This window comes from Sceloporus undulatus, chromosome 7 (genome assembly GCF_019175285.1).
Source record: "Sceloporus undulatus isolate JIND9_A2432 ecotype Alabama chromosome 7, SceUnd_v1.1, whole genome shotgun sequence".
NCBI lineage: Eukaryota > Metazoa > Chordata > Lepidosauria > Squamata > Phrynosomatidae > Sceloporus > Sceloporus undulatus.
In genome coordinates, this window is record NC_056528.1 from 51696797 (window position 1) to 51718243 (window position 21447).

At 55.5% G+C, this 21447-nt stretch overlaps 2 protein-coding genes and 1 long non-coding RNA gene across 3 annotated transcripts in view; 2 read left to right on the forward strand and 1 right to left on the reverse strand.

Moving 5' to 3' along the window:
• EDA (ectodysplasin A) overlaps positions 1–17106 on the forward strand; it is a 30295-nt gene extending 13189 nt beyond the window's left edge. The window contains exons 3-8 of the mRNA XM_042480098.1: positions 11583–11609; positions 12596–12766; positions 13296–13330; positions 13608–13659; positions 15451–15581; positions 16713–17106. Of these exons, the coding sequence (XP_042336032.1) occupies positions 11583–11609; positions 12596–12766; positions 13296–13330; positions 13608–13659; positions 15451–15581; positions 16713–16964 (668 nt within the window). The 3' untranslated portion in view covers positions 16965–17106. The remainder of the gene's footprint in view (positions 1–11582; positions 11610–12595; positions 12767–13295; positions 13331–13607; positions 13660–15450; positions 15582–16712) is intronic.
• Positions 11712–12030, reverse strand: LOC121936314. Its single transcript, XR_006104950.1, has 2 exons — positions 11924–12030; positions 11712–11748 (listed from the first exon to the last, which is right to left on the reverse strand). It is a non-coding gene; the product is annotated as an uncharacterized LOC121936314 (long non-coding RNA).
• Positions 17107–17778: 672 nt separating the features above from the next.
• IGBP1 (immunoglobulin binding protein 1) lies at positions 17779–20930 on the forward strand. The gene is made up of 6 exons (XM_042478442.1): positions 17779–18059; positions 18176–18538; positions 18631–18826; positions 19521–19603; positions 19803–19915; positions 20510–20930. The coding sequence occupies exons 1-6, from the start codon at positions 17794–17796 to the stop codon at positions 20647–20649; spliced, it is 1161 nt and encodes a 386-aa protein (XP_042334376.1). The 5' UTR covers positions 17779–17793; the 3' UTR covers positions 20650–20930.
• The last annotated feature ends 517 nt before the right edge of the window (positions 20931–21447 follow it).

Here is a 21447-nt window from a genome sequence, read left to right on the forward strand (position 1 = left end):
TGCAGCCAGGGGAAATTGGGAGTCTGAGCTGGCCACCGAGCTCATCGTGGTTTGAGCATTGGACTACAACTCTGGAGACCAGGATTCAATTCCTGTTTGGCCATGAAACCCACTGAGTGACCTTGGCCAAGTGGTCTTGCGGAGTGGGCAGCTGGGGCTTGGACGCTGCAGGACCATGTGGGGAGGGCATCTTCCAAGGACCCAGGGTGAGAGAGAGGGGGAGATGTTTTAGCATCTGCTGCAACTTTGGTTTTGTTTTTCCCCCTTTCTCTCATCCGAAATATTTTGCTGAAGTGGTTTTGCTGTTGCCAAACCCCAGGAGCTAAGCTTTTCAGCCACCAGAATATTCAGATCCACAAAACATTTGCTGCTAAATATTTTCAGTCTGGGGTTCTCTTGGCAAGGGATCCCTTCTAAAGCTGTGATGTAATTCTAAGTGTTTGGGGGAGGGGAGCGGGAGAGATAAGAAGTTTGGCTGCAGAGGCGTGTTGCGGAAATAGCCAGCCCAAAAACCCAGTCTTTCTGGTGCTAGGACCATCCAGGGCACAGAGCCCCCCTTGCCCCCCAAGTTCTCAGCGCAGACCGGCCTAGACCTTCAGGAAACCCTGGCAGCCTCTTGGACGCAAAGGGTCCAAAGCACCATGAAGCCTGGATGACAATCATGGTTTCCAGGTGCAGCTGCCACCTCCTCCTCCTCCCCCCAGAGCCCCCCAGGTCTCCCCTCCCCCAAAGGAGTGTGAATGTGTGGGTGCGTGACACAGGGACAGGAAAGGAGCCGGTCCCCAGGTGGCACCCAAGGGGTCGGGGAGAGACTGCCTCTCTTTCAGAAGTCACTTTGACCCCTGAGGGGCTTGGTCCTGCCACCCCTTTTCCTGGCCATGCCCTTTGGAAGCCTTTCATCCTGGAGTTCATGGCTTGGCTTTGTTGCGCCAAGTGAGATTCAGCTGAAAAAGTCAGGCTGCTTTTCTGTTTACCTGAATAAATCCAAGTCGAAATGCAGCTGCAGATTAAAGTAACTGTGTTATGTGTGTATGTGTGTGTGTTTATGTTTGAGAGTAATAGGGAGCTCTGCTATTTAAAAATAAACTCTGCAGTTCCAGCCAAGATGCCTCTGGATATTTGATTTAAACATATTAGTCTGCATATGTTAAAGCTGCGGCAACGTCTGTCAGCTCTGTAAGAAACAGAACTCTGGATTCCCTCCTCAGCGCTTGGGGCCAGAAACGCACGGCTGCGCAAGGCGGGGAGGGAGGCCGTGCCGTCTGTCCCTCCGTCCTTCCGCCCCATCATCCCCCCTTCACTCCGCAGGGAAGGAAGGCAGAGGCCTGGCCAAGGGGTAGCCAAAGCCCCTCTGATCCCACCGGCCCATTGATGGCCAGGGCCTCCTTCAGTCTCTGCTTCCTGGGCTGTACGTGAACCAAGGCAAAAGTCCCTCCAAGGGCAGCCTTTGTGGCCTGAAAAGGCTTCAGGGAGGAGAAAGGCCTGTGCATGTCTGCAGATGGAGCTAGCTGCAGCTGATCAGTTTCTAGGGACATAACTAGAACAATGTCAAAAGCAACAAGTCAAAAGCAAGAGGAGTCAGGCCAACGGGCTCATGCCGAATTACATTTATGTGGCCAGCATTCTGGGAGGGGCCCTGAGGCAGATGCATTCAGCTCCCCTCCCAGCCCCATGGCTGCCGATGGAGCCCTGGCTCAGCCATGGGATCCCTGGCCCCCTCCATCCCCCAGGCCCTTGGAGAGATGGCAGTGGAGAGGGACACGTGGGAAGGTGCTCTGAGTGGTTCCAGAAAGGAGCCTTTCAAAGGCAGCCGGGAAGATGCCAGGGGTCCGTGGGTAAGTGGATGGGAGGGCTCTCAGAGTAAGAGATGGCTCCAGTCAGGGAGGGTTGCATGGCTTCCCTTTGAATGCTCCTCCATCTTGCAAAAGTGCTGGGATTGCAAACCTAACAGGATGACCAGAGAAGACCTGCCATGCGCCCTGAGGAGGACTTGAGGCTGAGGCAACACACAAGCACCAGGTCTCCAAAAACTAAGCCTCTGCAGAGCCGAGGCGCCGTGCCGGCTGCCCTGGTTGAAGAGGAGGGTGACGAGGGGTGTCCTCCCTTCCCTCTCCTCAAACGTACTTCTTTGGGAGCCTTGGTGGTACAGTGGCTGAGTGCCAGTCCTGCAGCCACAAGGTTGCGAGTTCGATCCCAGGTAGGGCTCCAAGGTTGACTCAGCCTTCCCTTCTTTCGTTGGCCAGGAAAATGGATACCCAGTTTGTTGGGGGCAATTGGCTTATACATTGTAAACCACTTCTTAGGGAGTGCTGAGTTCACTATGAAGTGGTCTAGAAAGGCACTTGCTACTGCTATTGGTTTCCCAAAAGGTTGTTGTAGGCAGTTGCCGGTTGTGATCTGGCCATCCTTGAAGGATGGATGGGGGATTTGTTTTCCATGGAATGCTTCCTGTATTGAATTGTGGGAAGATGGTGTGTTTATGGCAGGCCGCTTTATTTATTATACTGTACATCATGTTCGTCTCCTGTATTTCCATGTTCTGAGCATGTTTGTGTCCTCATCCACCTACCTGCCCTGTATGTTGTCGTGATGCTGCTTTTTATACACATTTACTAACTAGTTTAGGTAACCATAACATGGCCGCTGCCCTCACCTCCCTTCCCGAGAAGGCCAAGAGCAGAGGATCTCCTGTAGGAGATTTGGGGGTGGCAGCCCCCCTCCCTCCCTCCCTCCCTCCCTCCGCACGGTGCGCCGGGTTTCCTCCCCTCCGTCTACACCGATTGAGAGAGAAGTAAGAAATAGGGGGCGAGGGAGGACTGTGGCGTGGCGTGGTGTGGCCTCAATTCAGCACAGTAGGGAAAGCACTTTTATTGGAGGGGCTTTCGGTGCCTTCAATGGTTCCCCTCTTCCACTCCTGTAATTCTTGCCACTTTGGGCTCTTAACAAACAAATCTTTGTGACTAACGCTTCTGTCAGCAGCTTTTTGCTTCATATTTTGCTTGTAACTCACAGGTGAAGAAAGAACTGGAGTAACTGCTGAGAGGAATCAGCCTTAACACTTGCAAGCTGCAACCTGCTGCAAGGAACCCTAGATGCGGCTCTGGGGAGGCTCTAGCCACACTGAGCCGAGGGGCTGCCGAGCGAAGCGGCTGCCTCCTGCAACTGAGAGGCAGAAGTCCTCTTCCCAGAAATGGCCGGAGCTGCGGGCAAAAGGGGCACAGCGCAGGCCAGGGGGAGGGGACTGACCGGCCCCTCGCTGAGGCTGGCCCTGCTTCTCCCCCAGCAGCAGGGCCAGAGGGCCAGATCCCTGTCCTGCCAGAGGCACTGTTCAGCTGGGCTTCTGGTCCCTGGTCCCTGAGCAGGAGCAGGCCAGGGGGGGGGGGGAGGATGGCCACACTCACAGCCCCCCAAGGCTGGCCTTGTGGCCCCCTTGGACTGGCCCTTTTCATGCTCAAGCCAGGACAGGAGTCATTCTCCTCCAGGTGGGGCAATTTGCCTTTCAATTGTCTTGCACACATACTGCCCCAAATGCACACTGTTTAACTTCTGAAAAATGTCCACTTTGGGGAGCCAAATGTGGACGTCTGGCCATTTTTGGTACCTTTTGTGGCCGCGGACTGTCCCTGGGGAGAAAATTAACCCATAGGCCCAGTGCAGTGGGCCTGAAGGGACCCCCTGGGGAGGGGTGCCGATGCTGACCTACCTTCGGGGCCCTCTGAGGTTAGGGCCAAACTATAGGCCGGCCCAAAGGGCTGAGCAGGCCCTTGGTGGTACCTCCTTCTCCTCCTCCTCCCCCTTCTTTTCTGGGGGAGGCTCTGCCCTAGGGTCCATCCCTTTCCAGACGGACAGATGGACACAGGCGCCCAGAGGGGTGCTGAGAGGCACTTTTCTTCTGGGCCTGGCGGTGCTCCCTCCTCTGCCTCTCGTTCCTTCACCTGAACTCCTCCAAAGGAAGGGGTTGCTCAACTGCCGTCATTTGCCAAAGTGTCTTTTCCCCCTCAGACAAGTTCAGACCAAGTTGGATAAGTATTTGAGTAATTTTGTAATTAATTGCATGTCTGAGTTTTTCCTCGTGTGTTTTCCCCCAGTTGTCACTTCGTAATGTTTTGGAACCAAATTGCAGAAGTTGTTTTAGTGACATTACAATGGAAGGTGAGGGGGGTGTTCTCTCTGGGCCCCTTCCCCCAAGAGGCCTTGCCCCTCCTTCCCCCCATGCATTGCAAAATGCCTGCCAGGCTGCCATGCTCTCTGACCACAGAGTCCTCCCCTCCTCAGGCTGCGAAGCGGCTCTTTCCTGCTGGGCTTTGGCAATTTAGAAGCGGGGGGGGGGGGCCATGATGAGACTTCCCAGTGCTGGCATCATCATTGGGGATGAGGGCACCATACCACACAGCTCCCAATATCTCCTGTTGTAGCGCTGGAGGAAGGGAGCCCACTCAGACACACACCACCCCAGCTCTGCTGATCCATCTGCCTGGACGCTGCCTTGGCACTCAGACCAAGAGTTTTTAGCTTCTTCATCAGGTCCATGTCCTGTGGGGAGCCCGACGGACTCTCCCTGGGCATCTCCAGCCACCACCACGACAGCAGCTCTGGACAGGAGGAACTAGCTGGACCCCAAGGAAAGGCAGGTGGGCAGGAGGGATGTCTCTGTGTTCCTGCTCATGTGGCGGAGGGCATGGCACACTCCACACTGGGCCTCTCTTTGCTCTTGGGGGAGCCCATGCCCCTGGCCATGACTTGAGACCATGATCCAAGCCCAGTTTGCAGCCCTCTGCTGGCCAGCCCTCCTGCCACCTGTGCCTCTCCTGGTGGCCAAGGGGAACCATTTCACCTCTCCTGGCATTGGCCACTTGCATGTGGACTGCAGGAGATGCGCCTGATGTGCCTCTCCCAGTGAGGAGGAGGGGATACCTGGCCCACAGCCTCAACCAGAGGTGCCCATATACTCTGGCTACCTTGCTTTGATATAGGCACTGCTGTGTTTAAACAAACCAGCCGTGCTGCTCTCCATCACTGAGGTGCTCATGTGGTGGATCAGGCCTCTCCAATGGTGTCCTCCGTGCTCCAGATTGCAGCTCCCATCAGCGGCAGGCAGCATGGCTAGCAGTCAGGTCTTCTGTAGTATAAAACATCTGGAGGACATCACGTTGGGGAAGGATGTCTCATGGCGAGTATAGGTTTCAAAATGCTGCCTTGTTAATCCTGACAGATCTCTCTCTCTCTCTCTGGCTTTGCTTCGCGAACAAAGATTCAGGAAGGACTCATGATCCCGCACTTTCTAGAAGCAGCGTGTTGGTGACTAAAAATGCCAATCCGGGACAAACACCCCCGGTTGCAGAAAGCACAGCGGAAAGTCTCCTTGGGTAATGTTTCCGGTTGTGGTTCTTTCTGCGTTGTCGTTTCTCTTCGAGACTCGTTCGCCGTGAGCTTTCGGAAAAGGCTGCAGCATCGTGGATAGTGCGTCTCCATGCCTCCCGATGCGAGGCCAGGGCAGACCATTGTTGGTGATCAATTTGGCCAAGCCTGAGGTGTTGTTCCAGGGAGTCCTTGTATCTCTTCTTTGGGGCGCCCCTCTTACGCTCTTGACCCGTGGCGAGTTCACCATAGAATACTGTTTTTCGGAGGTGATGGTCCTTCATCCTAGAACCATGTCCTGCCCAGCGCAGCTGCGTCCTCAATAGCATGGCCTCAATGCTGGCGATCCCTGCTTGCTCAAGGACAGCTACATTCGTCACATAGTCAGTCCAGTGTGTATTTAGAATTGTGCGTAAACAGCGCTGATGGAAGCGTTCAAGGAGTCGTAGGTGTTGGCGATAGGTGACCCATGTTTCAGACCCGTAAAGGAGAATAGACAATGGCTCTATACACACTGATTTTGGTGCTTCGCCTCAAGTGTTTGTTACTCCAGACTCTTTTGTGAAGCCTTCCGAATGCGCTATATGCCTTTGCCAGTCTGTGATCAATCTCTTTATCAATCTTGGTGTCTGAGGAGATGATGCTTCCCAGGTAGGTGAACTGCTGGACGGACTTAAGCACAGATGTGCCTACGGTGATGTGGGGATGGTAGTGTTCTTCCTGAGGTGAGGCTGGTAGAGGACTTCCGTTTTCTTCAGACTGACTTCCAGCCCAAAGAGCTCTGCAGCTGTTGCAAAACAAGATGTGAGGCGCTGCAGAGCTGCTTCCCTATGGGCAACGAGGGCAGCATCGTCAGCAAAAAGCAGCTCACGGACTAGATCCTGACAGATATATTATCAAGAAAGGGCAATTAGAAGGAGCTGCAGAGGGATGCCTTCTCTGCCATGAGAGGGTGCCAAGCTCTATCATCTCTGCCTTTGCAACGCCAGCTGTCTTTCTCCCCTTCAACTTGGGATGTCTGCCAAAAGAGCATCACTCATCTTTAGGTGAGACCTTAGTCTCAGGGATGTGGGTGCCAAAGGAAGGGATGTTTCTCCTCTGGCGCTGCACAGGGGCTGCCCTACCCAACAAAAACACAGCCATGGGGCAGGTCTCTTCTGCCTTCTGGCTTTATTGCCTCGAGTTGCCTTCATGCAAAGATCTCCTGGTGCTTGGAAGAAGCCTGGTATGTTCTTAAGCTAATGCCTCTTTCTCATTGAAAGGCCCCCACACTTGCCCTTCCTTGCCAAATCTGTTCTCCTAAAGAGCAAAGAAAGAGACCCAAAGGGGTTAAAGGGGACAAAGAAGGGGGTGGATATTCTGATACACTTCAGGACAATTGGATCAAAATGACCAACTTTGTAAATGAGTAGGAATCATCCGGAGGAACCAGAAACATTGAGAAATATACTACTGACAAGGTATTTCCATCTCAAAGGGCTACCTCCTTCATCCAGAAACTAGAGGCTTGTCTGAAAAGATCTCTGTAAAACCATAAACTTAGAGGTGTGAAACTCTTCTTTCTGTTCATGATACCTGAACAATATCCACAGAAGATGCAAGGACCTGGTTCACCCCAGAAGCAACTTAGATGGCATTCCCCACCAAAGGAAACATTGTCCCTCAATGGTCCCCTCAGAAGACAAGAGGCCTGTTCTCCTATAGATCCCTTTGTGTTCCTTTCAAGTGATGTTGAGGCAAAGTTGCCAACTCAACTTGGAGCAATTGCAATGCTGTCCACTTGAGTGGCTGGGTGTTCCTCCACTTCATTTTTAATTTGACAGTATTCAAAGTGTTAGCCCGATTGTCCCTCAAAATGTACGTTTTTAACTCTCGAGGGCAAATCAAATGTCTGTCACGCTATCCACTTTCTGGCACTGAGGCAGAGGGCAGTGGCTCCCAGAGGCTCTCCTGGGCTCCTCAGCTGGCTTGTGCCATTTGCCCCATGGGCGTCTCTGACAGGTGTGGGCAGGTGTTGGGGAAAGGGCCAGCTCCCCACTCCATCCAACAGCCGCTCTGCAGAGCTGACCATGCCAGCCCCTGAGCATGAGGAGCAGAACGGGAGCATAACATGAAGAAGGGAGACCTTTCGTGACAGTGCTGTGCATTTGCAGAGCAGCAAAGGGGGCACATGAATCACTTCCCTGCTGCTTTGGCCTCTGAGGGCCTTGTCCCTGACGGGGTCCATTTACTGGACTCAATCTCTGGGCCCCTTGGCCCCCTCCCTCAGGGTCTCTCTGGCTCCAGAGGGAGGAGGACTGGGGTGGGGAGGTGCATCCTAGGACAGGCGGATGCTGGGCATTGGCTCCCCAACTCCCATGACACTGGGAATGGCTCTTCTCTTCCGATGATGGGGTTCTCAAGAAGAGATGAAGACTTTGTGCTTGAGACCAGAGATACTAGACTCCTCCACCTCCTCCTCCTCTTCCAGCTGCAATGGACTCGCCTTTCCTCACCAGCCCCACAGTCACCTCCAGAGAACCTGGGGAGGCGCCTGTTGAAGGAGGGAGCGTGCGAAGGAATGAGTCATGTAGCCACATTCGCTAGAAGGCTTGGCCCCCTTTCCACAGATCCCCAGGCACACCATTTCCTCATTGGAACAAATTGGTTTCCAGCTAATGGGAAACGATGTCGTAATGGTGACGAGCCCAGAGTTGTGGCTTGAGAAACACATTCTGCATGGAACCGCCGTTGAAAGGCATGTGGTAACTTCAGCCAACCCAGGATCCTGTGTGGACCTCTGAGTGGAGGCAGGCTGGAAATGGGACTGCTGCAAAAATCCCTTCCATGGACCCCCCCCAACTCACTCCCAGGCCGGAGCCACTGAGCATCTGCTGCTGGTTTTGACCCGGGTGCCCCTCCAGTGGGCTGTGGATTGTGCCATTGGAAAGGCTGCCTCCCCTGGGGTTCAAGAGAGGGGGAGCCCCCACCCTGTTTCCACTATAAACACATCTCTTTTTAGGGAGGTTTTGTCAAGGGAAGCCAATGTTTTCAGATATTTGCTTCTTAAGCAGCATTCTTGCTGAAAGGCAAGGTATGCATGAACAGAGCAAATGAAAGCAAGACACCTTTCCTTGATGCCTTATCCTTCCTTGTCATCCCAAACCAATTGCATCATGAGCCATGTCCTTCTTGGTGCCTCTGCAGCAATGGCAACAATCCCTGTTTGGTGCCACCTGAAATGCACCCACTTTGAAGGCAGAGGAAGGTCGCCGGGCTGCCAGTCTTGCTCTGCAGAAGCCCTGGCGCAGAGGGGTAGTGGTCGCAGAGGCCCATAGGCTGGCTGTGGCCCTTCCTGGCTACACTCCTTGTGCTGAGAGCCCCCCAGAGATCAGGAGCATCGCACAGGTGCACTGGTGGCATCAGTCTTCCACAAAACCAGTAGCTGGTTCTTCTTTTGAGAGAGAAAGTGCGCCACTTTGAGGAGAGGCATGGCCACAACTGCCATGTGAGCCACCATGGAGTCTGGAGTGGGCCATCTGTGAGCAGCAGCAGCAAGCCCTTCCCAAAAAAGGTCTCCATGGGGGTCAGGATCTGGGCCTGCAGGAGTTTCCCAGGCTGTTTGCGTGCCCACATGCGTTTCCATATGAGAACTGCTCCATGGAGTGTGCGCCAGGAGCCCTGGGGTTTCTGCCTGGCACAGTTGAACCCGTGTGTTGGAGGGGCTGTGAATACAGACCTTCTCTCATGTGGCTCCCATTCCTTTGCTGGGCTTTGAAGGGATTTGCTTCCCTCCTCGTAACTGCTTTTGGCTCACCACAGTCATTTGTACTTTCACTCTGCTTGTAATTCAAATGGCGTGTCATCCCTAAGATGAAATAAACTCACGCCTTTGAAGGGTTTAGACTGAGAGGGAACAGCCCAGTCCCAGGAGGAGGAGGAGGAGGAGGCACCCCAACCTCGACCCCCTCTTCTTTTTGGGCCAGTTTGTTTCGGCAGCAGCATCTATGGCTCACGACCACGGCTGAGACTGTTTTGAGGAGGGAATCCTATGAATATTAATCCAGAGGACCAAAGGACCATGGCAACTCTCCCCACTGAGTCCAAACTTCTGCCTTTTCCAGCTCCCAGAAAGATGCTTGACGGTCTCTGACTCTTGGCTGCCCCTGAGAGAAGCCCCCCCCCCAGGCAGCCCCCAGCCCCAAGTTAAGATCTCAAGGACTGGCGCACAAACCCCAGTGCCCACTCTTGCTGGTCACAGTCCAGCCCTCACACAGCCATCTTGCCAATTCATAAGGTTGGCCTTGCACTTAGACCTCATGCCAGCCACTGGAGGCCTTGGTGGGCCTTTGTGGGGTGGAAGCCCGTCTTCTGGCAGCCTTGCCACCCCCCAACTGCTTCTGTCTACCTGTCCTCCTCCCTCAAGAGGGGCAATCTTTGCATGCTCAGAGGTTGTGCTGCTGAAAGTCCCTCCCTGCTTCTAACTGCATCCTGATTAAGAGAAGAGAAATGGTGGGGGAGGATGGCTCTCATATGGTGAAAGGGGTCCCCAGAGCCCATGAAGAGGGCCTGGCTTTGGTTTCCCTTTGGCAAGAGAAGCAGGTCTAGTAATGAACCTTTTAGCCAGGCGTTTGGTGAAGGGTTTGACACAGCCTCCCTCGGAATGAGCCTTTAATCACACAACCTTAAAGAAGCCTTGTGACCTGTTCCACAAAAGGGGGGCAACCAGCACTACATCCCCCCCACCTAGAAAGGCCAGGTGCTCCTGGGGGAGAGGAGGGAGAGGCTCCCTAAGCGGCCGGAGGACGGAAGACGTTGGCGAAGCTTCTTCAGAAAGGAATCTGAAAGAATCAACCCAGTGACGCGGGGGGGGGGGGGGGGTCAGAGGTCCCCTTCTCTGTCCCTTACATGACACTGTGATGACAGGAGGCCAGATGTTGCACACATGAAGGGCCTCAAACGAATCCACATGGAGCGATTTCCTTCCCTCTCTGCTGTGATGACTGAACCCAGTTTTGTTCAGCTGAGAAAACGGCCTGCTTATGGAGCCGCATGTTCAGCCATGGGACCTTGCCTGGCAACAGTGCATCCAAGTCCCACTTCTGTACATGTCTCTCCTCCCCTGAAGGAACACAGGGAGCATGGAGGAAGGATGGCGCTTAATAAAGGGCCCTTCACAGCACCACAAAATTGGCGGCAGCAGCAGCAGCAGCAGCAGCAGCACCCTTGAGCATGAGATGGAAGCCACAGCATCCTGTGTATTCCTTCCCATTGACAGCAGTGACATTTTAGGGTGGCCTCCATCAAATGTAGTTCACCAGTCAGAAAACAGAATGGGAAATGAAGCATGTCTATCTGGTGGGGCAATTTTAATGGCAAATAATGTTCAATACAAGTATTTTAACTTTTCTTTAGAGAAGTGCACAGGTTGTTGCAATGCATGAGTTCAGCAATGGCTACTGAGCTGCAGCCCCACCGCCTGCCAGCCTTTGAGGAGCAAGCGATCCACTGTGGGTCGGAGCAACGTGGCAGAACTGAAAACCCACCCCACCCCACCCCACGGCCTGGCACTTAGCTGCCCCTTGGCACTTTCTTGAACCGTAAAATGTTTCCTAAACCACAGGATAAAGATTATCACCCTGAAAACATGTACAATGAGGTGATTATTCAAGTACTAAATGCAGAGGGATAGAAAAGTGCTGCTTATCCTCTGTCCAGTCATATTTGGGTTCTTAAAACTCCTTTAAAACTGTTAGATATGTCTTATGCACACTTGGGTTCCCTTACACCAGGAGGTAGACATAGCTGACCAATGGGCTGTGGCTGCATCCAGGAAAGGGATTTTACATGCGGTTCTGTTTCACATGGTTGAGTTCTGTGCACTGATTGTGTAGTTGTGCATGTCGCATCAATGGGTAATGCACACTTGGTTATGCCATGTCATAACTATGTAATGACGTGGCATAGCACCAACGGCCAGTAACTCTGTAAACATAAAGTACCACCGTTTCTCCATAATGTGGCTCTTGGTTGTTGTTTCTCATCATTGTTCCTTATAAACAGAATGCGTAACCATATAGGACTTCCAGGCATTTCTTCCTTCTACAGTTAGCCTCTATGGATAAATGTATCCAGGGAACCCTGAGTGCCTTAGGCTACAAAGCTTGTTCCTGCTCCATTCCTTTGAAATTAGCAGTCATGAGGCTTGATTCCAGGGGAGCTGAAATATCCTTTTTCTTTTGCAGGCACAGCTTCCTCAAAAAAGAAAAAAGGTGAGCGTTTTGCTTCTGCAGTTTTTCATCAGTTTCTGTTCCTCCAGGAAGGCCCAGCTCTGGAACCATGTTTGCTTCTTGCTTGACAAAACCCACTTTGGATAAGGAAAGGTTGTGGATTCATTTTCTGGAAGTAAGTCTGGGGAATTACAGGACAATACTGTGTAAAAATACATAGGACCCACAGTCAGACACTCACTGTTTGTATAATAACCCCACACTGAATGCATAACCTGACGGACACCTCAGATTAAGCATTATCCAAGAGATAACTAACAATGCAGACAAAGTCTATGCAAGGATCTGAATAGTACCTCAAAGGACCATGTATCAAGAGGGAGAACCATCTTCTTCTGTGCACCAACAAAACAGCATGCTGGCAAACAGTCTTATGATAATCCAACGTCACCAAACAGACATATAAACCAGTTAATGGTACAGAACTGAGATGAATTTTGCCAACTCCGGTATAAATGTTCTAGGTCTAGAGTTAAACACCAACAGTTCATTGGCACAGAGAACGGTTGTGGAGTCCTGTTCTTCAGTTCTATATTTTGCCCGCTTGCGTGCTAAAGCGGGGGAAGGACTCCTGTGGCACTTCTCCTGAAATGCTCAGGGGGCACGCCCATGGGCATTCCTCACACTGAGCCCTTCGTCGGCTGGCTGCATCGTCCCAAAGGGGCAGGACCTCTGTGGCTCCCAAGGTGTGCTGTCAAAATAGGCAACGGAGGGAGGGGGGCAGTGGCTGGCAGAGGATCTGCACGGAGCTACCGTCTGACCCCCACCCACCAGTTCATGCCACAGCAGCTCCGTCCTTCCCCCCAATTCCAATACGATGGCCACTCAGGTTGTGAGCAGGTGTGCTTAAGGATAGCTGCTGAGAGCCAGAGTTCCCGCCTAGACGCTCTGCTGAAGGAAGTCTTTGCCTGGCCACTCTTTGGAAGTCATGTCGATGTGGGGACTCTAATGATTGCTTCTTTCCACAGGGAAACGAGCCGGACCCCCAGGGCCACAAGGGCCACAAGGGCCCCCTGGACCCCAAGGGCCTCCTGGAATCCCAGGGATCCCTGGCATACCAGGCACCACAGTGATGGGCCCCCCCGGCCCACCTGGGCCCCCCGGCCCCCAGGGGCTCCCTGGGGTGCAAGGCCCTACAGGTAAGTCTTGGGAAGGCTGGAAGGGGGAGACATAGGCAGCCTCTCAACGTGCCACACATTTGGGGGAGGTCCTGCAAAGAACTAAATCCCCCAGTTCCAGCAATAGCAATTACATTTGTATGCTGCTTCGTACTAAATTAAGCAGTCTCTAAGCGGTTTACAATGTGGAAGCTGGGGAGAAGGTTGCTTAAGAAACTGGCACCATGGATACATCAGCACCAGCTTTCAGCATTATCTGGTAGGCCTGGACACAGAGCAGAGCACTGCACTATCGTGGCAGTTTGAGATCACTTAGGACTGAGTAGACCTTGGAAAGCAGGAAGGAAAGTCAGACGTGGTTCAAGAAGCACTTCGTACATTGTGGGTGGGAAGAAGACAGAAATTGGGGGGGGGGCATGTCTGTCCTGCTGGTTTCTCAGATGTATCCCTCACCCAGAGCTGGCACAAGCCTACAAGAGCTCACCCACAGCGCCAGGGCTTGGGGGTCAAGATCGGTGGACCAATCAATGACGAATGTCCTGTTTTGCAGGTGCCACAGATAAAGCAGGACCCAGAGATGCCCAGGTGAGCCACTTGGTTGGGACGGGGGGGGGGGGGAGGAAGAGGGCTGTCAGTGGCTCTGTGCCACAGCTAAGTGTGGGGCTCCTTTTTGGGGTGACAAAGCAACACTTTCTGCCTTTTACTCAGCCGCCATCTTTCTCACATGCTGATCTCCCTGAGCCAATGATCTGCCTGAATGGATCCCAGTTTCTCCCTGCAGCACAGTGAGGCTCCATGGAGACAGTTTTGCCCCAGAGCTGGGGGTCACACTTTTACCTTCCCTGTTGCCTTCTGTTTGCAGCCTGCTGTGGTTCACCTCCAGGGACAAGGATCAGCCATTCAAGTCAAGAATGGTAAGAATCCCACACGGATTCCCCCTCCCACCGCGGCAGCAGAAGGCAGCAGCTGTGGGTCAGCCCCAGCCTGCACCCCAGAATTGTTTTCCCTCTCTGCACTCCCCCCTTGAGCCCCATCAGCTCCCCTCCCTCCAGGCAGTTTTCTAGCCTGCAACCTATCAAGGGCTGGTCTTTGGCCCCCTCCCTGGCCACGGCTTCCCACCACTGACCAACCCCAAAAGCAGTTCCTTCACACAAAATAGCCACAGCACTAAACTTTAAAAGAGGGAGGGGGCTTTGTTCATGTGGCCGAATGGGGGTGGGCAAGGGGAATGTGGGGGGAGACTCTCAGCATGAAATGGGGGGGGAGTGGATCTGAAGGGCCCATTGTCCCTCTTCCACCAGAACCGTCCCCCCCTCCCAGGCTGCCTTCTGCCCTTGGCATCCCAGTAAGAGCAACACAACACAACACACACGCACACCAGTTTGGGAGGGCGAGTCCTGCCTGCATTTAAATGGCCCAGCTGCCCCACCCTCATTTACTAAGGCGCCCCCTCTCCATATTCTAAAACCCAGCACAGCTGTGCCCCCTCCCTTCTTTTTTTACACTGCTTTTTCTGCCCCCAACAGTGGGTCTCTATGAGCTGGCATCACTGCCAGCTCTCCCGGCTCCCCTCCTCCAAAGGCTAGCCCTTCTCTTCTAGGGGGTCACAGGAGGGCGGGGAGTCTCCCCACTTATGCCGGCTCCCACATACACAAGTTGGCTTCACTCACATGTTCCAATCCCTCTTTGCTCATGGGCTGCAATGGGACCGTGTCCTATTCCTCCTCTCCACTTGACCTTGTGCGCCACTTGCGCTCTGGACACTCATCCTCCTGCAACCTTCTGGATTAAGCACTTGGGACTCCTCTCCACTCCGTGTTTTCCAGCTAGAATCCATGAATGCTTAGGACAGAAATTTCTTCCACTTGGAGCCAAAGGTGTTCCAGGGTTCCTCTGTTCTTTCCATGTGAGAGCCCTGAATACCCAAAAGGCACCAGATCCTGTCTGATACTACAAACTATGCAGGGTCATCTTTGGTTAGTACTTGGATGGTAAACCACTAGGGAATACCAGGTGCTGTAGGCTCTATTTCAGAGGAAGAAGCTGACAAGACTGCCTCTGAATATTCCTTGACTAAGAAAACCCTGTGAAATGCATGGGGTCACCTTAAATTGACAGGCAACTTGAAGGCGCACACAAAACACAAACAGCTGAATGACCCAAAAAAGAAATAAGAGCACAGCCTCTCTGACTCAGATTTCCTTCCAACAGAGATCAAACAGATCTGGTGCTATCAGAGGGAAAGGGTCCTTCTGGGGGGCAGGGAGTGGTCCTCAGGGATTTATTCTGGATGAGAAACCTAAAAGGAATTTGCAGATGGAAAAACAAAGCAAACTGAAGCCCAGCAGCAAAGTGCTGGCAATGTGGGGCCTTGGGAGATTCTGCTTCAGACCCTCCAGTTCTCCCCCTTTCCCAAACACCCCACATGGCCTGGGGCCCAGGGCTCCCTGCTGTCTGTGGTTGGTGCTACTCTGGGCCCCCAGAGAAGGGAGAGCTGAGCCCCATGTTTCTGCCCCCTGACCTGGGGGTTCGCAGTACATCTTTCCATGTGCCATCCCTACCAGGTGGCCAGGGAAATAGAAGTGGGGGGGCTTAACTGAGGGTCTGCCTCTGGGCTGGCCTAACCCAGCCGGCTCCTCGTTGCTCTTCTTGATCTCCTCCTCCTCCTGCCGATCACTGAGTGACTGCCATTTTCTCATACTGAGATCTTTCAGGTGGAGTCCTCAATGACTGGTCCCGCATCACCATGAATCCCAGAGTGTTCAAGCTGCACACCCGCAGCGGCGAACTGGAGGTACTGGTGGACGGCACCTACTTCGTCTATAGTCAGGTAGAAGTGAGTACGGTCTGAGGCCTAATGCTCCTTTTCCTGTCACCAAAATTCAAGCAGCTCGGGACCCTGAGCAACGCAAGGCTGGCACCCTGGGACCCTCTTTGGCATCACATTGGTGGGGAACAGTGGGGATAAGGGGCTGGGCATGGGGAGCAAAGGCACTCACATACCCACCACAATGTCTTTGACTATGGCTGGGCCCCAGAGTCACACCTCCTTCACCTCTTGCCCCCAAATGACAAACTGCCCGGGGCAAAGTTCTTGGGGAACACTTTGTCATTCAAAAGTAATTCCCTCCAAGTTTGGGGTAGTTTGATCCCAGAGAAAGCATTCTGTCCCTGTTACTAAAAATGCATTTTCTTGCCTAAAAGAGGCCAAAGGACAGGCATTTAAATGGCACACTGCCGTTGCCATTGCCATGCAGATGTCCTGGGAGTGCAGTTTGCCATGAAGGCGGGGGGGGGGGATTTTTTCATAGTTTCAAAGGGTGCCCACCAAGGTCTGAAGTAGGGCAAAATCTGGGCTCCACCTGAAGGCCTCTCAGTAGCCTTGGCCCCTTTGTTCCAACAGGCAGCCTGGCTCCTGTGAGCGCAGGGGGCACTTGGGGGTCAGGACAGGCAGGGCTCAGGGAAAGAAGGGCCAGACCCCTGGGGCACTCCTGCCCCAATGGCCAATGCACTAGGCCAGCGGGGACACCCCAGGCCCCTCTCAGCTGCTTCCAAAGACCGTATTTGGTTTTAACCTAGTTCCTGCATAGGAAGGCGGGATGGGGCCAACATGGCTGCCCTTTCCCTGCAGGCTCTTCCCTGGGTTTTGAAACAGTGGCTGTTCTGTGAAGGACAAAAGTAGTTCTCCCCAGAAAGAGGGGTTCAGTGGCGGCTGGAGGCAAATCAACCTCCTCCCCCGGGAAGGCCCTCTCATGCCTTCTCACCTGGGGTTAGGAGACTGGCTGGGCCCCAATCCCAAAGTGAGGGGGAGGCGATGGAGCCCCTTCTCTGTCTCCTGAGCTCAAGGGCCCCGCGCCGGGGAAGCAGTGGGGCCAGTGGGGCTGAGGGGAGGGCTGGCCCTGGGCCCCTGGGGCCTCTGCCCCTCCTCCTGCCTCGGAGTGACAGCCGGTGGCCCTCCCTTCCTCAGGTCTACTACATCAACTTCACGGACTTTGCCAGCTACGAAGTGGTGGTGGACGAGAAGCCCTTCCTGCAGTGCACCCGCAGCATCGAGACCGGCAAGACCAACTTCAACACCTGCTACACGGCCGGCGTCTGCCTGCTCCGGGCGCGGCAGAAGATCGCCGTGAAGATGGTCCACGCCGACATCTCCATCAACATGAGCAAACACACCACCTTCCTGGGAGCCATCCGGCTGGGAGACGCGCCCACCTCCTAAAGGACTCAGGCGGCCACAGCTGGCGGCAGCAGCAGCAGCAGGAGGAGGACACGGAGGAGGACACGGAGGAGGACTCAGCCGACCCGGGGCTGCTGCCGCCGCCGCCGCCCGCCAGACAGGAGAGCCGGGGCCAGGAGGCTGGGCGGCTGCCCCGGGCGCAATCCATGGCTTGCTGCCAAGGCAGGGAGGCCGGGAGGAGGCCTCGGGTCGCTGTGGGCGGAGGGCAAGGAAGGACCCCGCATCGCCAGCAAGAACAGCCCCTCTGGGGGGGGCTGGGCAGGCTCCTGGGGAAGGACCACCCCCAAAGGGCAGAAGAGCCAGACTGAAAGGCCGGCCTTGCAAGGAGCGACGGGGGCTCCGGAGCAGCTCTCCCTGCCAGATGCGTCGGTCGCTCCCGGAAGAAACTGGGCCCAGCGAAGCGCCAAATGGGGGCAGGGCAGGGAGGGCAGGGCTGTCCCAAGGGGAGCCCCCGGCGGACCTTGCTTCGGCCAGGCCCCCGCCCTGCCTGCCTGGCCCCAAAGGCCCGCCCGCGGCGTCCCCGGCGGCGAGGCCCTGGCTCCCTGCCTCCCGGAAGCGGAAGCAGCAGCAGCAGCACTTCCGCCCAGCGAGCGGCTGTACATATATAAATGTCTGTATAAAGTGTACATAAAGCGGTTGTCCCTTTGCAAATAAAGCCCGCCTGACCCGGCCTCGGCCTCCCTCCCTCCTTCCTTGCTCCCGGGGGGAGCCTCGCCACCGCCGCCGAGGGATGGAAGAAGGCCCGGGGGGGGCACTGGGCGGGAACCAACGGAGGGACGGGAGGAGGAGGAGGGCCCTGCCCGCCCCTAAGATGGCGGTGGCGGCGCTTCCGGTGGCGCGCGCAGGCGCAGGCGCGGCTTCCGGTGGCAAGATGGCGGCGGCGGCGGAGGAAGAGGAAGGGGCCCCCGGCGGCGATGGCGGCTCTGGGCGTCTGTCGGAGCTGCTGGAGTCCGGGTGGCGGCTGCTGGAGGAGGCCGAGGCCGAGGGCGGCAGGGTGGAGGCCCAGCGGAAGGTCCAGCGCGGGATCGCCCTCCTGGAGCGCACCGCACGCGCCGTGGCCGAGCTCCAGCTCTTCAGGTGGGGAGGCGGAGGCACTCTGCACACGCTCCGGAGGCAGGGTCCCTGGGGCCCCAGCCCCCTGCGCCCCTTCCCTTGCCATCTCCCCTGTCTCTCTGTCTCTCTCTCTCCTTCAGCGGGAACGAGGAGCTGGAGGAGCTTCCGTCGGCTGACCTGCGCTTCCTGCCGGTGCCGGCGCTGCTGGCCGCCCTGGTGCTGAAGCAGGAGAGCCCTTCCCGGCGCCTGGAGCACCTCCGCCGGGCCCGCGCCCTCTTCCTGCGCTTCCTCCGCCTCTGCCGGGACTACGGCCTCCTTCCCCAGGGACAGATGCCCCCCGAGAGAGACTCCGAGGAGGACTCCGAGGAGCCCCAGGAAGAAGAAGAAGAAGACCCGCTGGAGCCCTCCGCCAGCAGCAGCAATGCCCCCCGCCGCCGCCCGCCCGCCTCCGACCAGGCCGCCTTCCTGGCCATGGCAGCCTCCAGGCGGGCCAAGATCGAAAGGTGAGCGGCAGCCAGTGGGCAGCCGGTCAGTGGCCGGAGGGAGCCCAGCCTCTGGGCCGCCCCGACCCCTTTCGTGTCCCTTCCCTTGGCAGGTACAAGCAGAAGAAGGAGCTGGAGAGCCGGCTGGCCGCCCTGAGGCTGCTGGTGGAGGCCGGCCGGGCCGAGGAGGAGCAGCTGCGGGAGTACTACCTGCTCCAGATCAAGAAGTGGATCGGGATCAGCCTGGAGGAGCTGGAGAGCCTGGACCGGGAGCGGGCCATCCTGGCCCGGAGGGACGCCCTGAAGCAGGTGCCTCACGCAGGAGGGAGGGAGGGAGGGAGGGAGGGAGGGCAGGGGCGGTTGCGGGTCTCCGGGGAAGCAAAGCCACCTTGGCCCCCTCTGCCTCCCTCTCTCTGGCGCAGACGGGCCCAGAGCCCTCAGCAGCCCCTGCGCCCCCAAAATGGCCACCAACAAGGCCCTTGTCTGCAGGCTCTTCTCCGTTCCTATCATGGCAGTCCTGAAGGAGCCCAGGGTCTGACCCTGGCGCTCATTGCCATCGGACGCAGCACTGGCCACCAAACGTGGATAGCTTCCTCGTGGGGACTGGACAGGGTCATTGGTCCCCGTGGCCCTTGGTGGCCCTCTCCATCAGAGGCCCTCAGGGCCCTTGCTGGCCAGCCTGAGCAGGACCTGAGCCTCCCTGGACGTCCGGTCTGGACACTGCCAGGACTTGGCACTGGACAAGAGGGAGGCCAGCCCAGGTCTGGGGGACTTTCTCCTAGTTTGGGACCCAGGGCTTCTCGCAATGAACCAAGATAAAGTAACAAGCGAATAACCAAAAAAGTCAGCACTCGCCTCAGTTTTCCTGAATAACAGAACTATAATGTTATTCTTCAAAAAGTCCTCCGCTATTGAAATTAAACTGAAATACATGAAAGGGACCCACAATCTTTCCGCTGACTGAGCCCCTCCTTTGTTCTTTTACCCCCCCCCCCACCTGCAGGGTTCAGCCACGGAATCCCCCACTCAGCCTCCCAGGCCTCCAATGAAGCCCTTCATCCTCACCCGGGATGCTGCCCAGGCAAAGTACGAGGCTGTGGGATCTGGTTTGGGGAGGCCGGGAAGCGACAACCGGGCACTACTTGGGAGTCAAAGTGGGATGAGGGGAAGGAGACCTGACTAGCACTTTGTTAGCTATCAAGACCGTTCTCAGCCCCTGTCCCTGCCTGTGTTTGTCCATGTCCGCTGCTGCGGTGCCAACTTACCTTTCTTCTTCACCCGGCAGGGTGTTTGGGGCCGGGTACCCCAGCTTGGCAACTATGACGGTGGATGACTGGTATGAGCAACACCGAAAGCACGGAGGCTTGCCAGATCAGGGGATTTCACAAAGATCCTCAGGTATGGGAGAGAAGGGGGTCAGGATGTGCACACACTTTTGTGGGGATGTATGGTTTCTAGTAAGCAGAAGGGCTTACAAGGAGTCTCAGAAAGAAAGAAAGAAAAGAAAGAAAGAAAGAAAGAAAGAAAGCCTCTTGGCTGATTGGTTACTCACTGCCCTGTGGCCAGATGCCACAAAGTTGCTGGCCCACGCGTGGCATTGATGGGTGGCAGCGAAATGGTGTTGAAGTCCAGGCGGCCCCACTTGGTGAGTGAGGCACCAGGGAACATTTGAGGCTGGTGCCCATATCAGTGACATGGGTAGGCCTGATCCTAAATGGAGTGACCCACAAGACAAATAAGTGGGTACCAAATGATATTTCTCTACCCTTCTGCTCATCAGAATATGCCCATTTGCAGAGTCTTCCCCTCCGCAGCCAAGCAGATGGAGCGTGGCAGTGGTTTTAGTGTCATTCGGCTCAACACTCAAAATAACGAAGTGCTCCATTGCAGGAAATGCCTGCGTTTCACTCTTGGTCCCTGGGCCGAGTTTGGCCGGGATTTTGCCTTCAGCCTATTGGTGTATTCAGGCCCGCTCTTGCTTTTGTCTTACAGGCATTACTGAAGAGCAACAGGAGGAGGCAGAAGGGGAAAAAGAGGAGGAAGGAGATGAAGCAGTGCAGAAAGCCCGCCAGTGGGACGAGTGGAAGGACTCGCACCCGAGGGGCTACGGCAACCGGAAGAATATGGGCTGATGGGGGCCCTGGGGATGAGCTGGCAGCCCAGCATCATGCAAAGGACTGAGCCCCCCGTTCCATGGCTCCCTCTCTGGGGGGGACACTGCCAGGGTGGGCTTCTGTGGCAGAAGCGGCAGGTGCCAGGCGCAGGGAGGACAAGGTCTCCTGCATCTCCTCCTCCTCCTAATGTGCTCCTTGATAAGCTGGATGCCTTTCCCTCTGGAAGCACTTTTGGCTGATGTAACTTATTGTTTTGTTATTTAAAAAGCAAAGTAAAATGCCTTGATCTGTTCATTGCAGATACTGTTGTCTTTTCTTGACAGGTGTCTCCTCATTTTGGGGCAACACACAAAGCAGGGTCTGAAGCCAGGCCGCTTTTGCCTGGCTGTTTTGGGGGGTCCTATATGGGGTCCAGCAGAGACATGGGGCGGGCTTCTCTCCCAGGGCTTCCTTCCTGCCTCTTTCTGAGGGCTGCTCTGGTGGAGGAAGGGAAGCACCAGCTGCTCTTCCTTCTGCCAGAGTGATCCCTCTCAGGGCATTGAATGAGTGGGGGATTTCTTCACACACAGAAGAGGTATCCTCCAGCCCCCCCCCCCCCAAACCCCCCCCTATCCCTCCTCCCCCCCCCCCCCCCAAGAAGGCAATGTGGGGAGGGGATCCCATGGTCCCTTGGAGAGGCACTAGTTGGTTCCCAGAGGGCCAGTGGAGCCCTACTGTTCTTCATCCCCAGCAGAAGAGTATTAGGGGAGCTGGATCCTCACCTCCGGAGCTCAAGCTAAAATGAACCCGTTTCCCTTGAAGGGCTTTTTATGCTGA

Coding starts and splice junctions, on each gene's coding strand:
- IGBP1 (XM_042478442.1), top strand. CDS start 17,794: ATGGCGGTGGCGGCGCTTCCGGTGGCGCGCGCAGGCGCAGGCGCGGCT. Junction 19,604..19,802: donor CGGGATGCTGCCCAGGCAAA/GTACGAGGCTGT, acceptor TTCACCCGGCAG/GGTGTTTGGGGCCGGGTACC. Junction 19,916..20,509: donor GATTTCACAAAGATCCTCAG/GTATGGGAGAGA, acceptor TTTGTCTTACAG/GCATTACTGAAGAGCAACAG.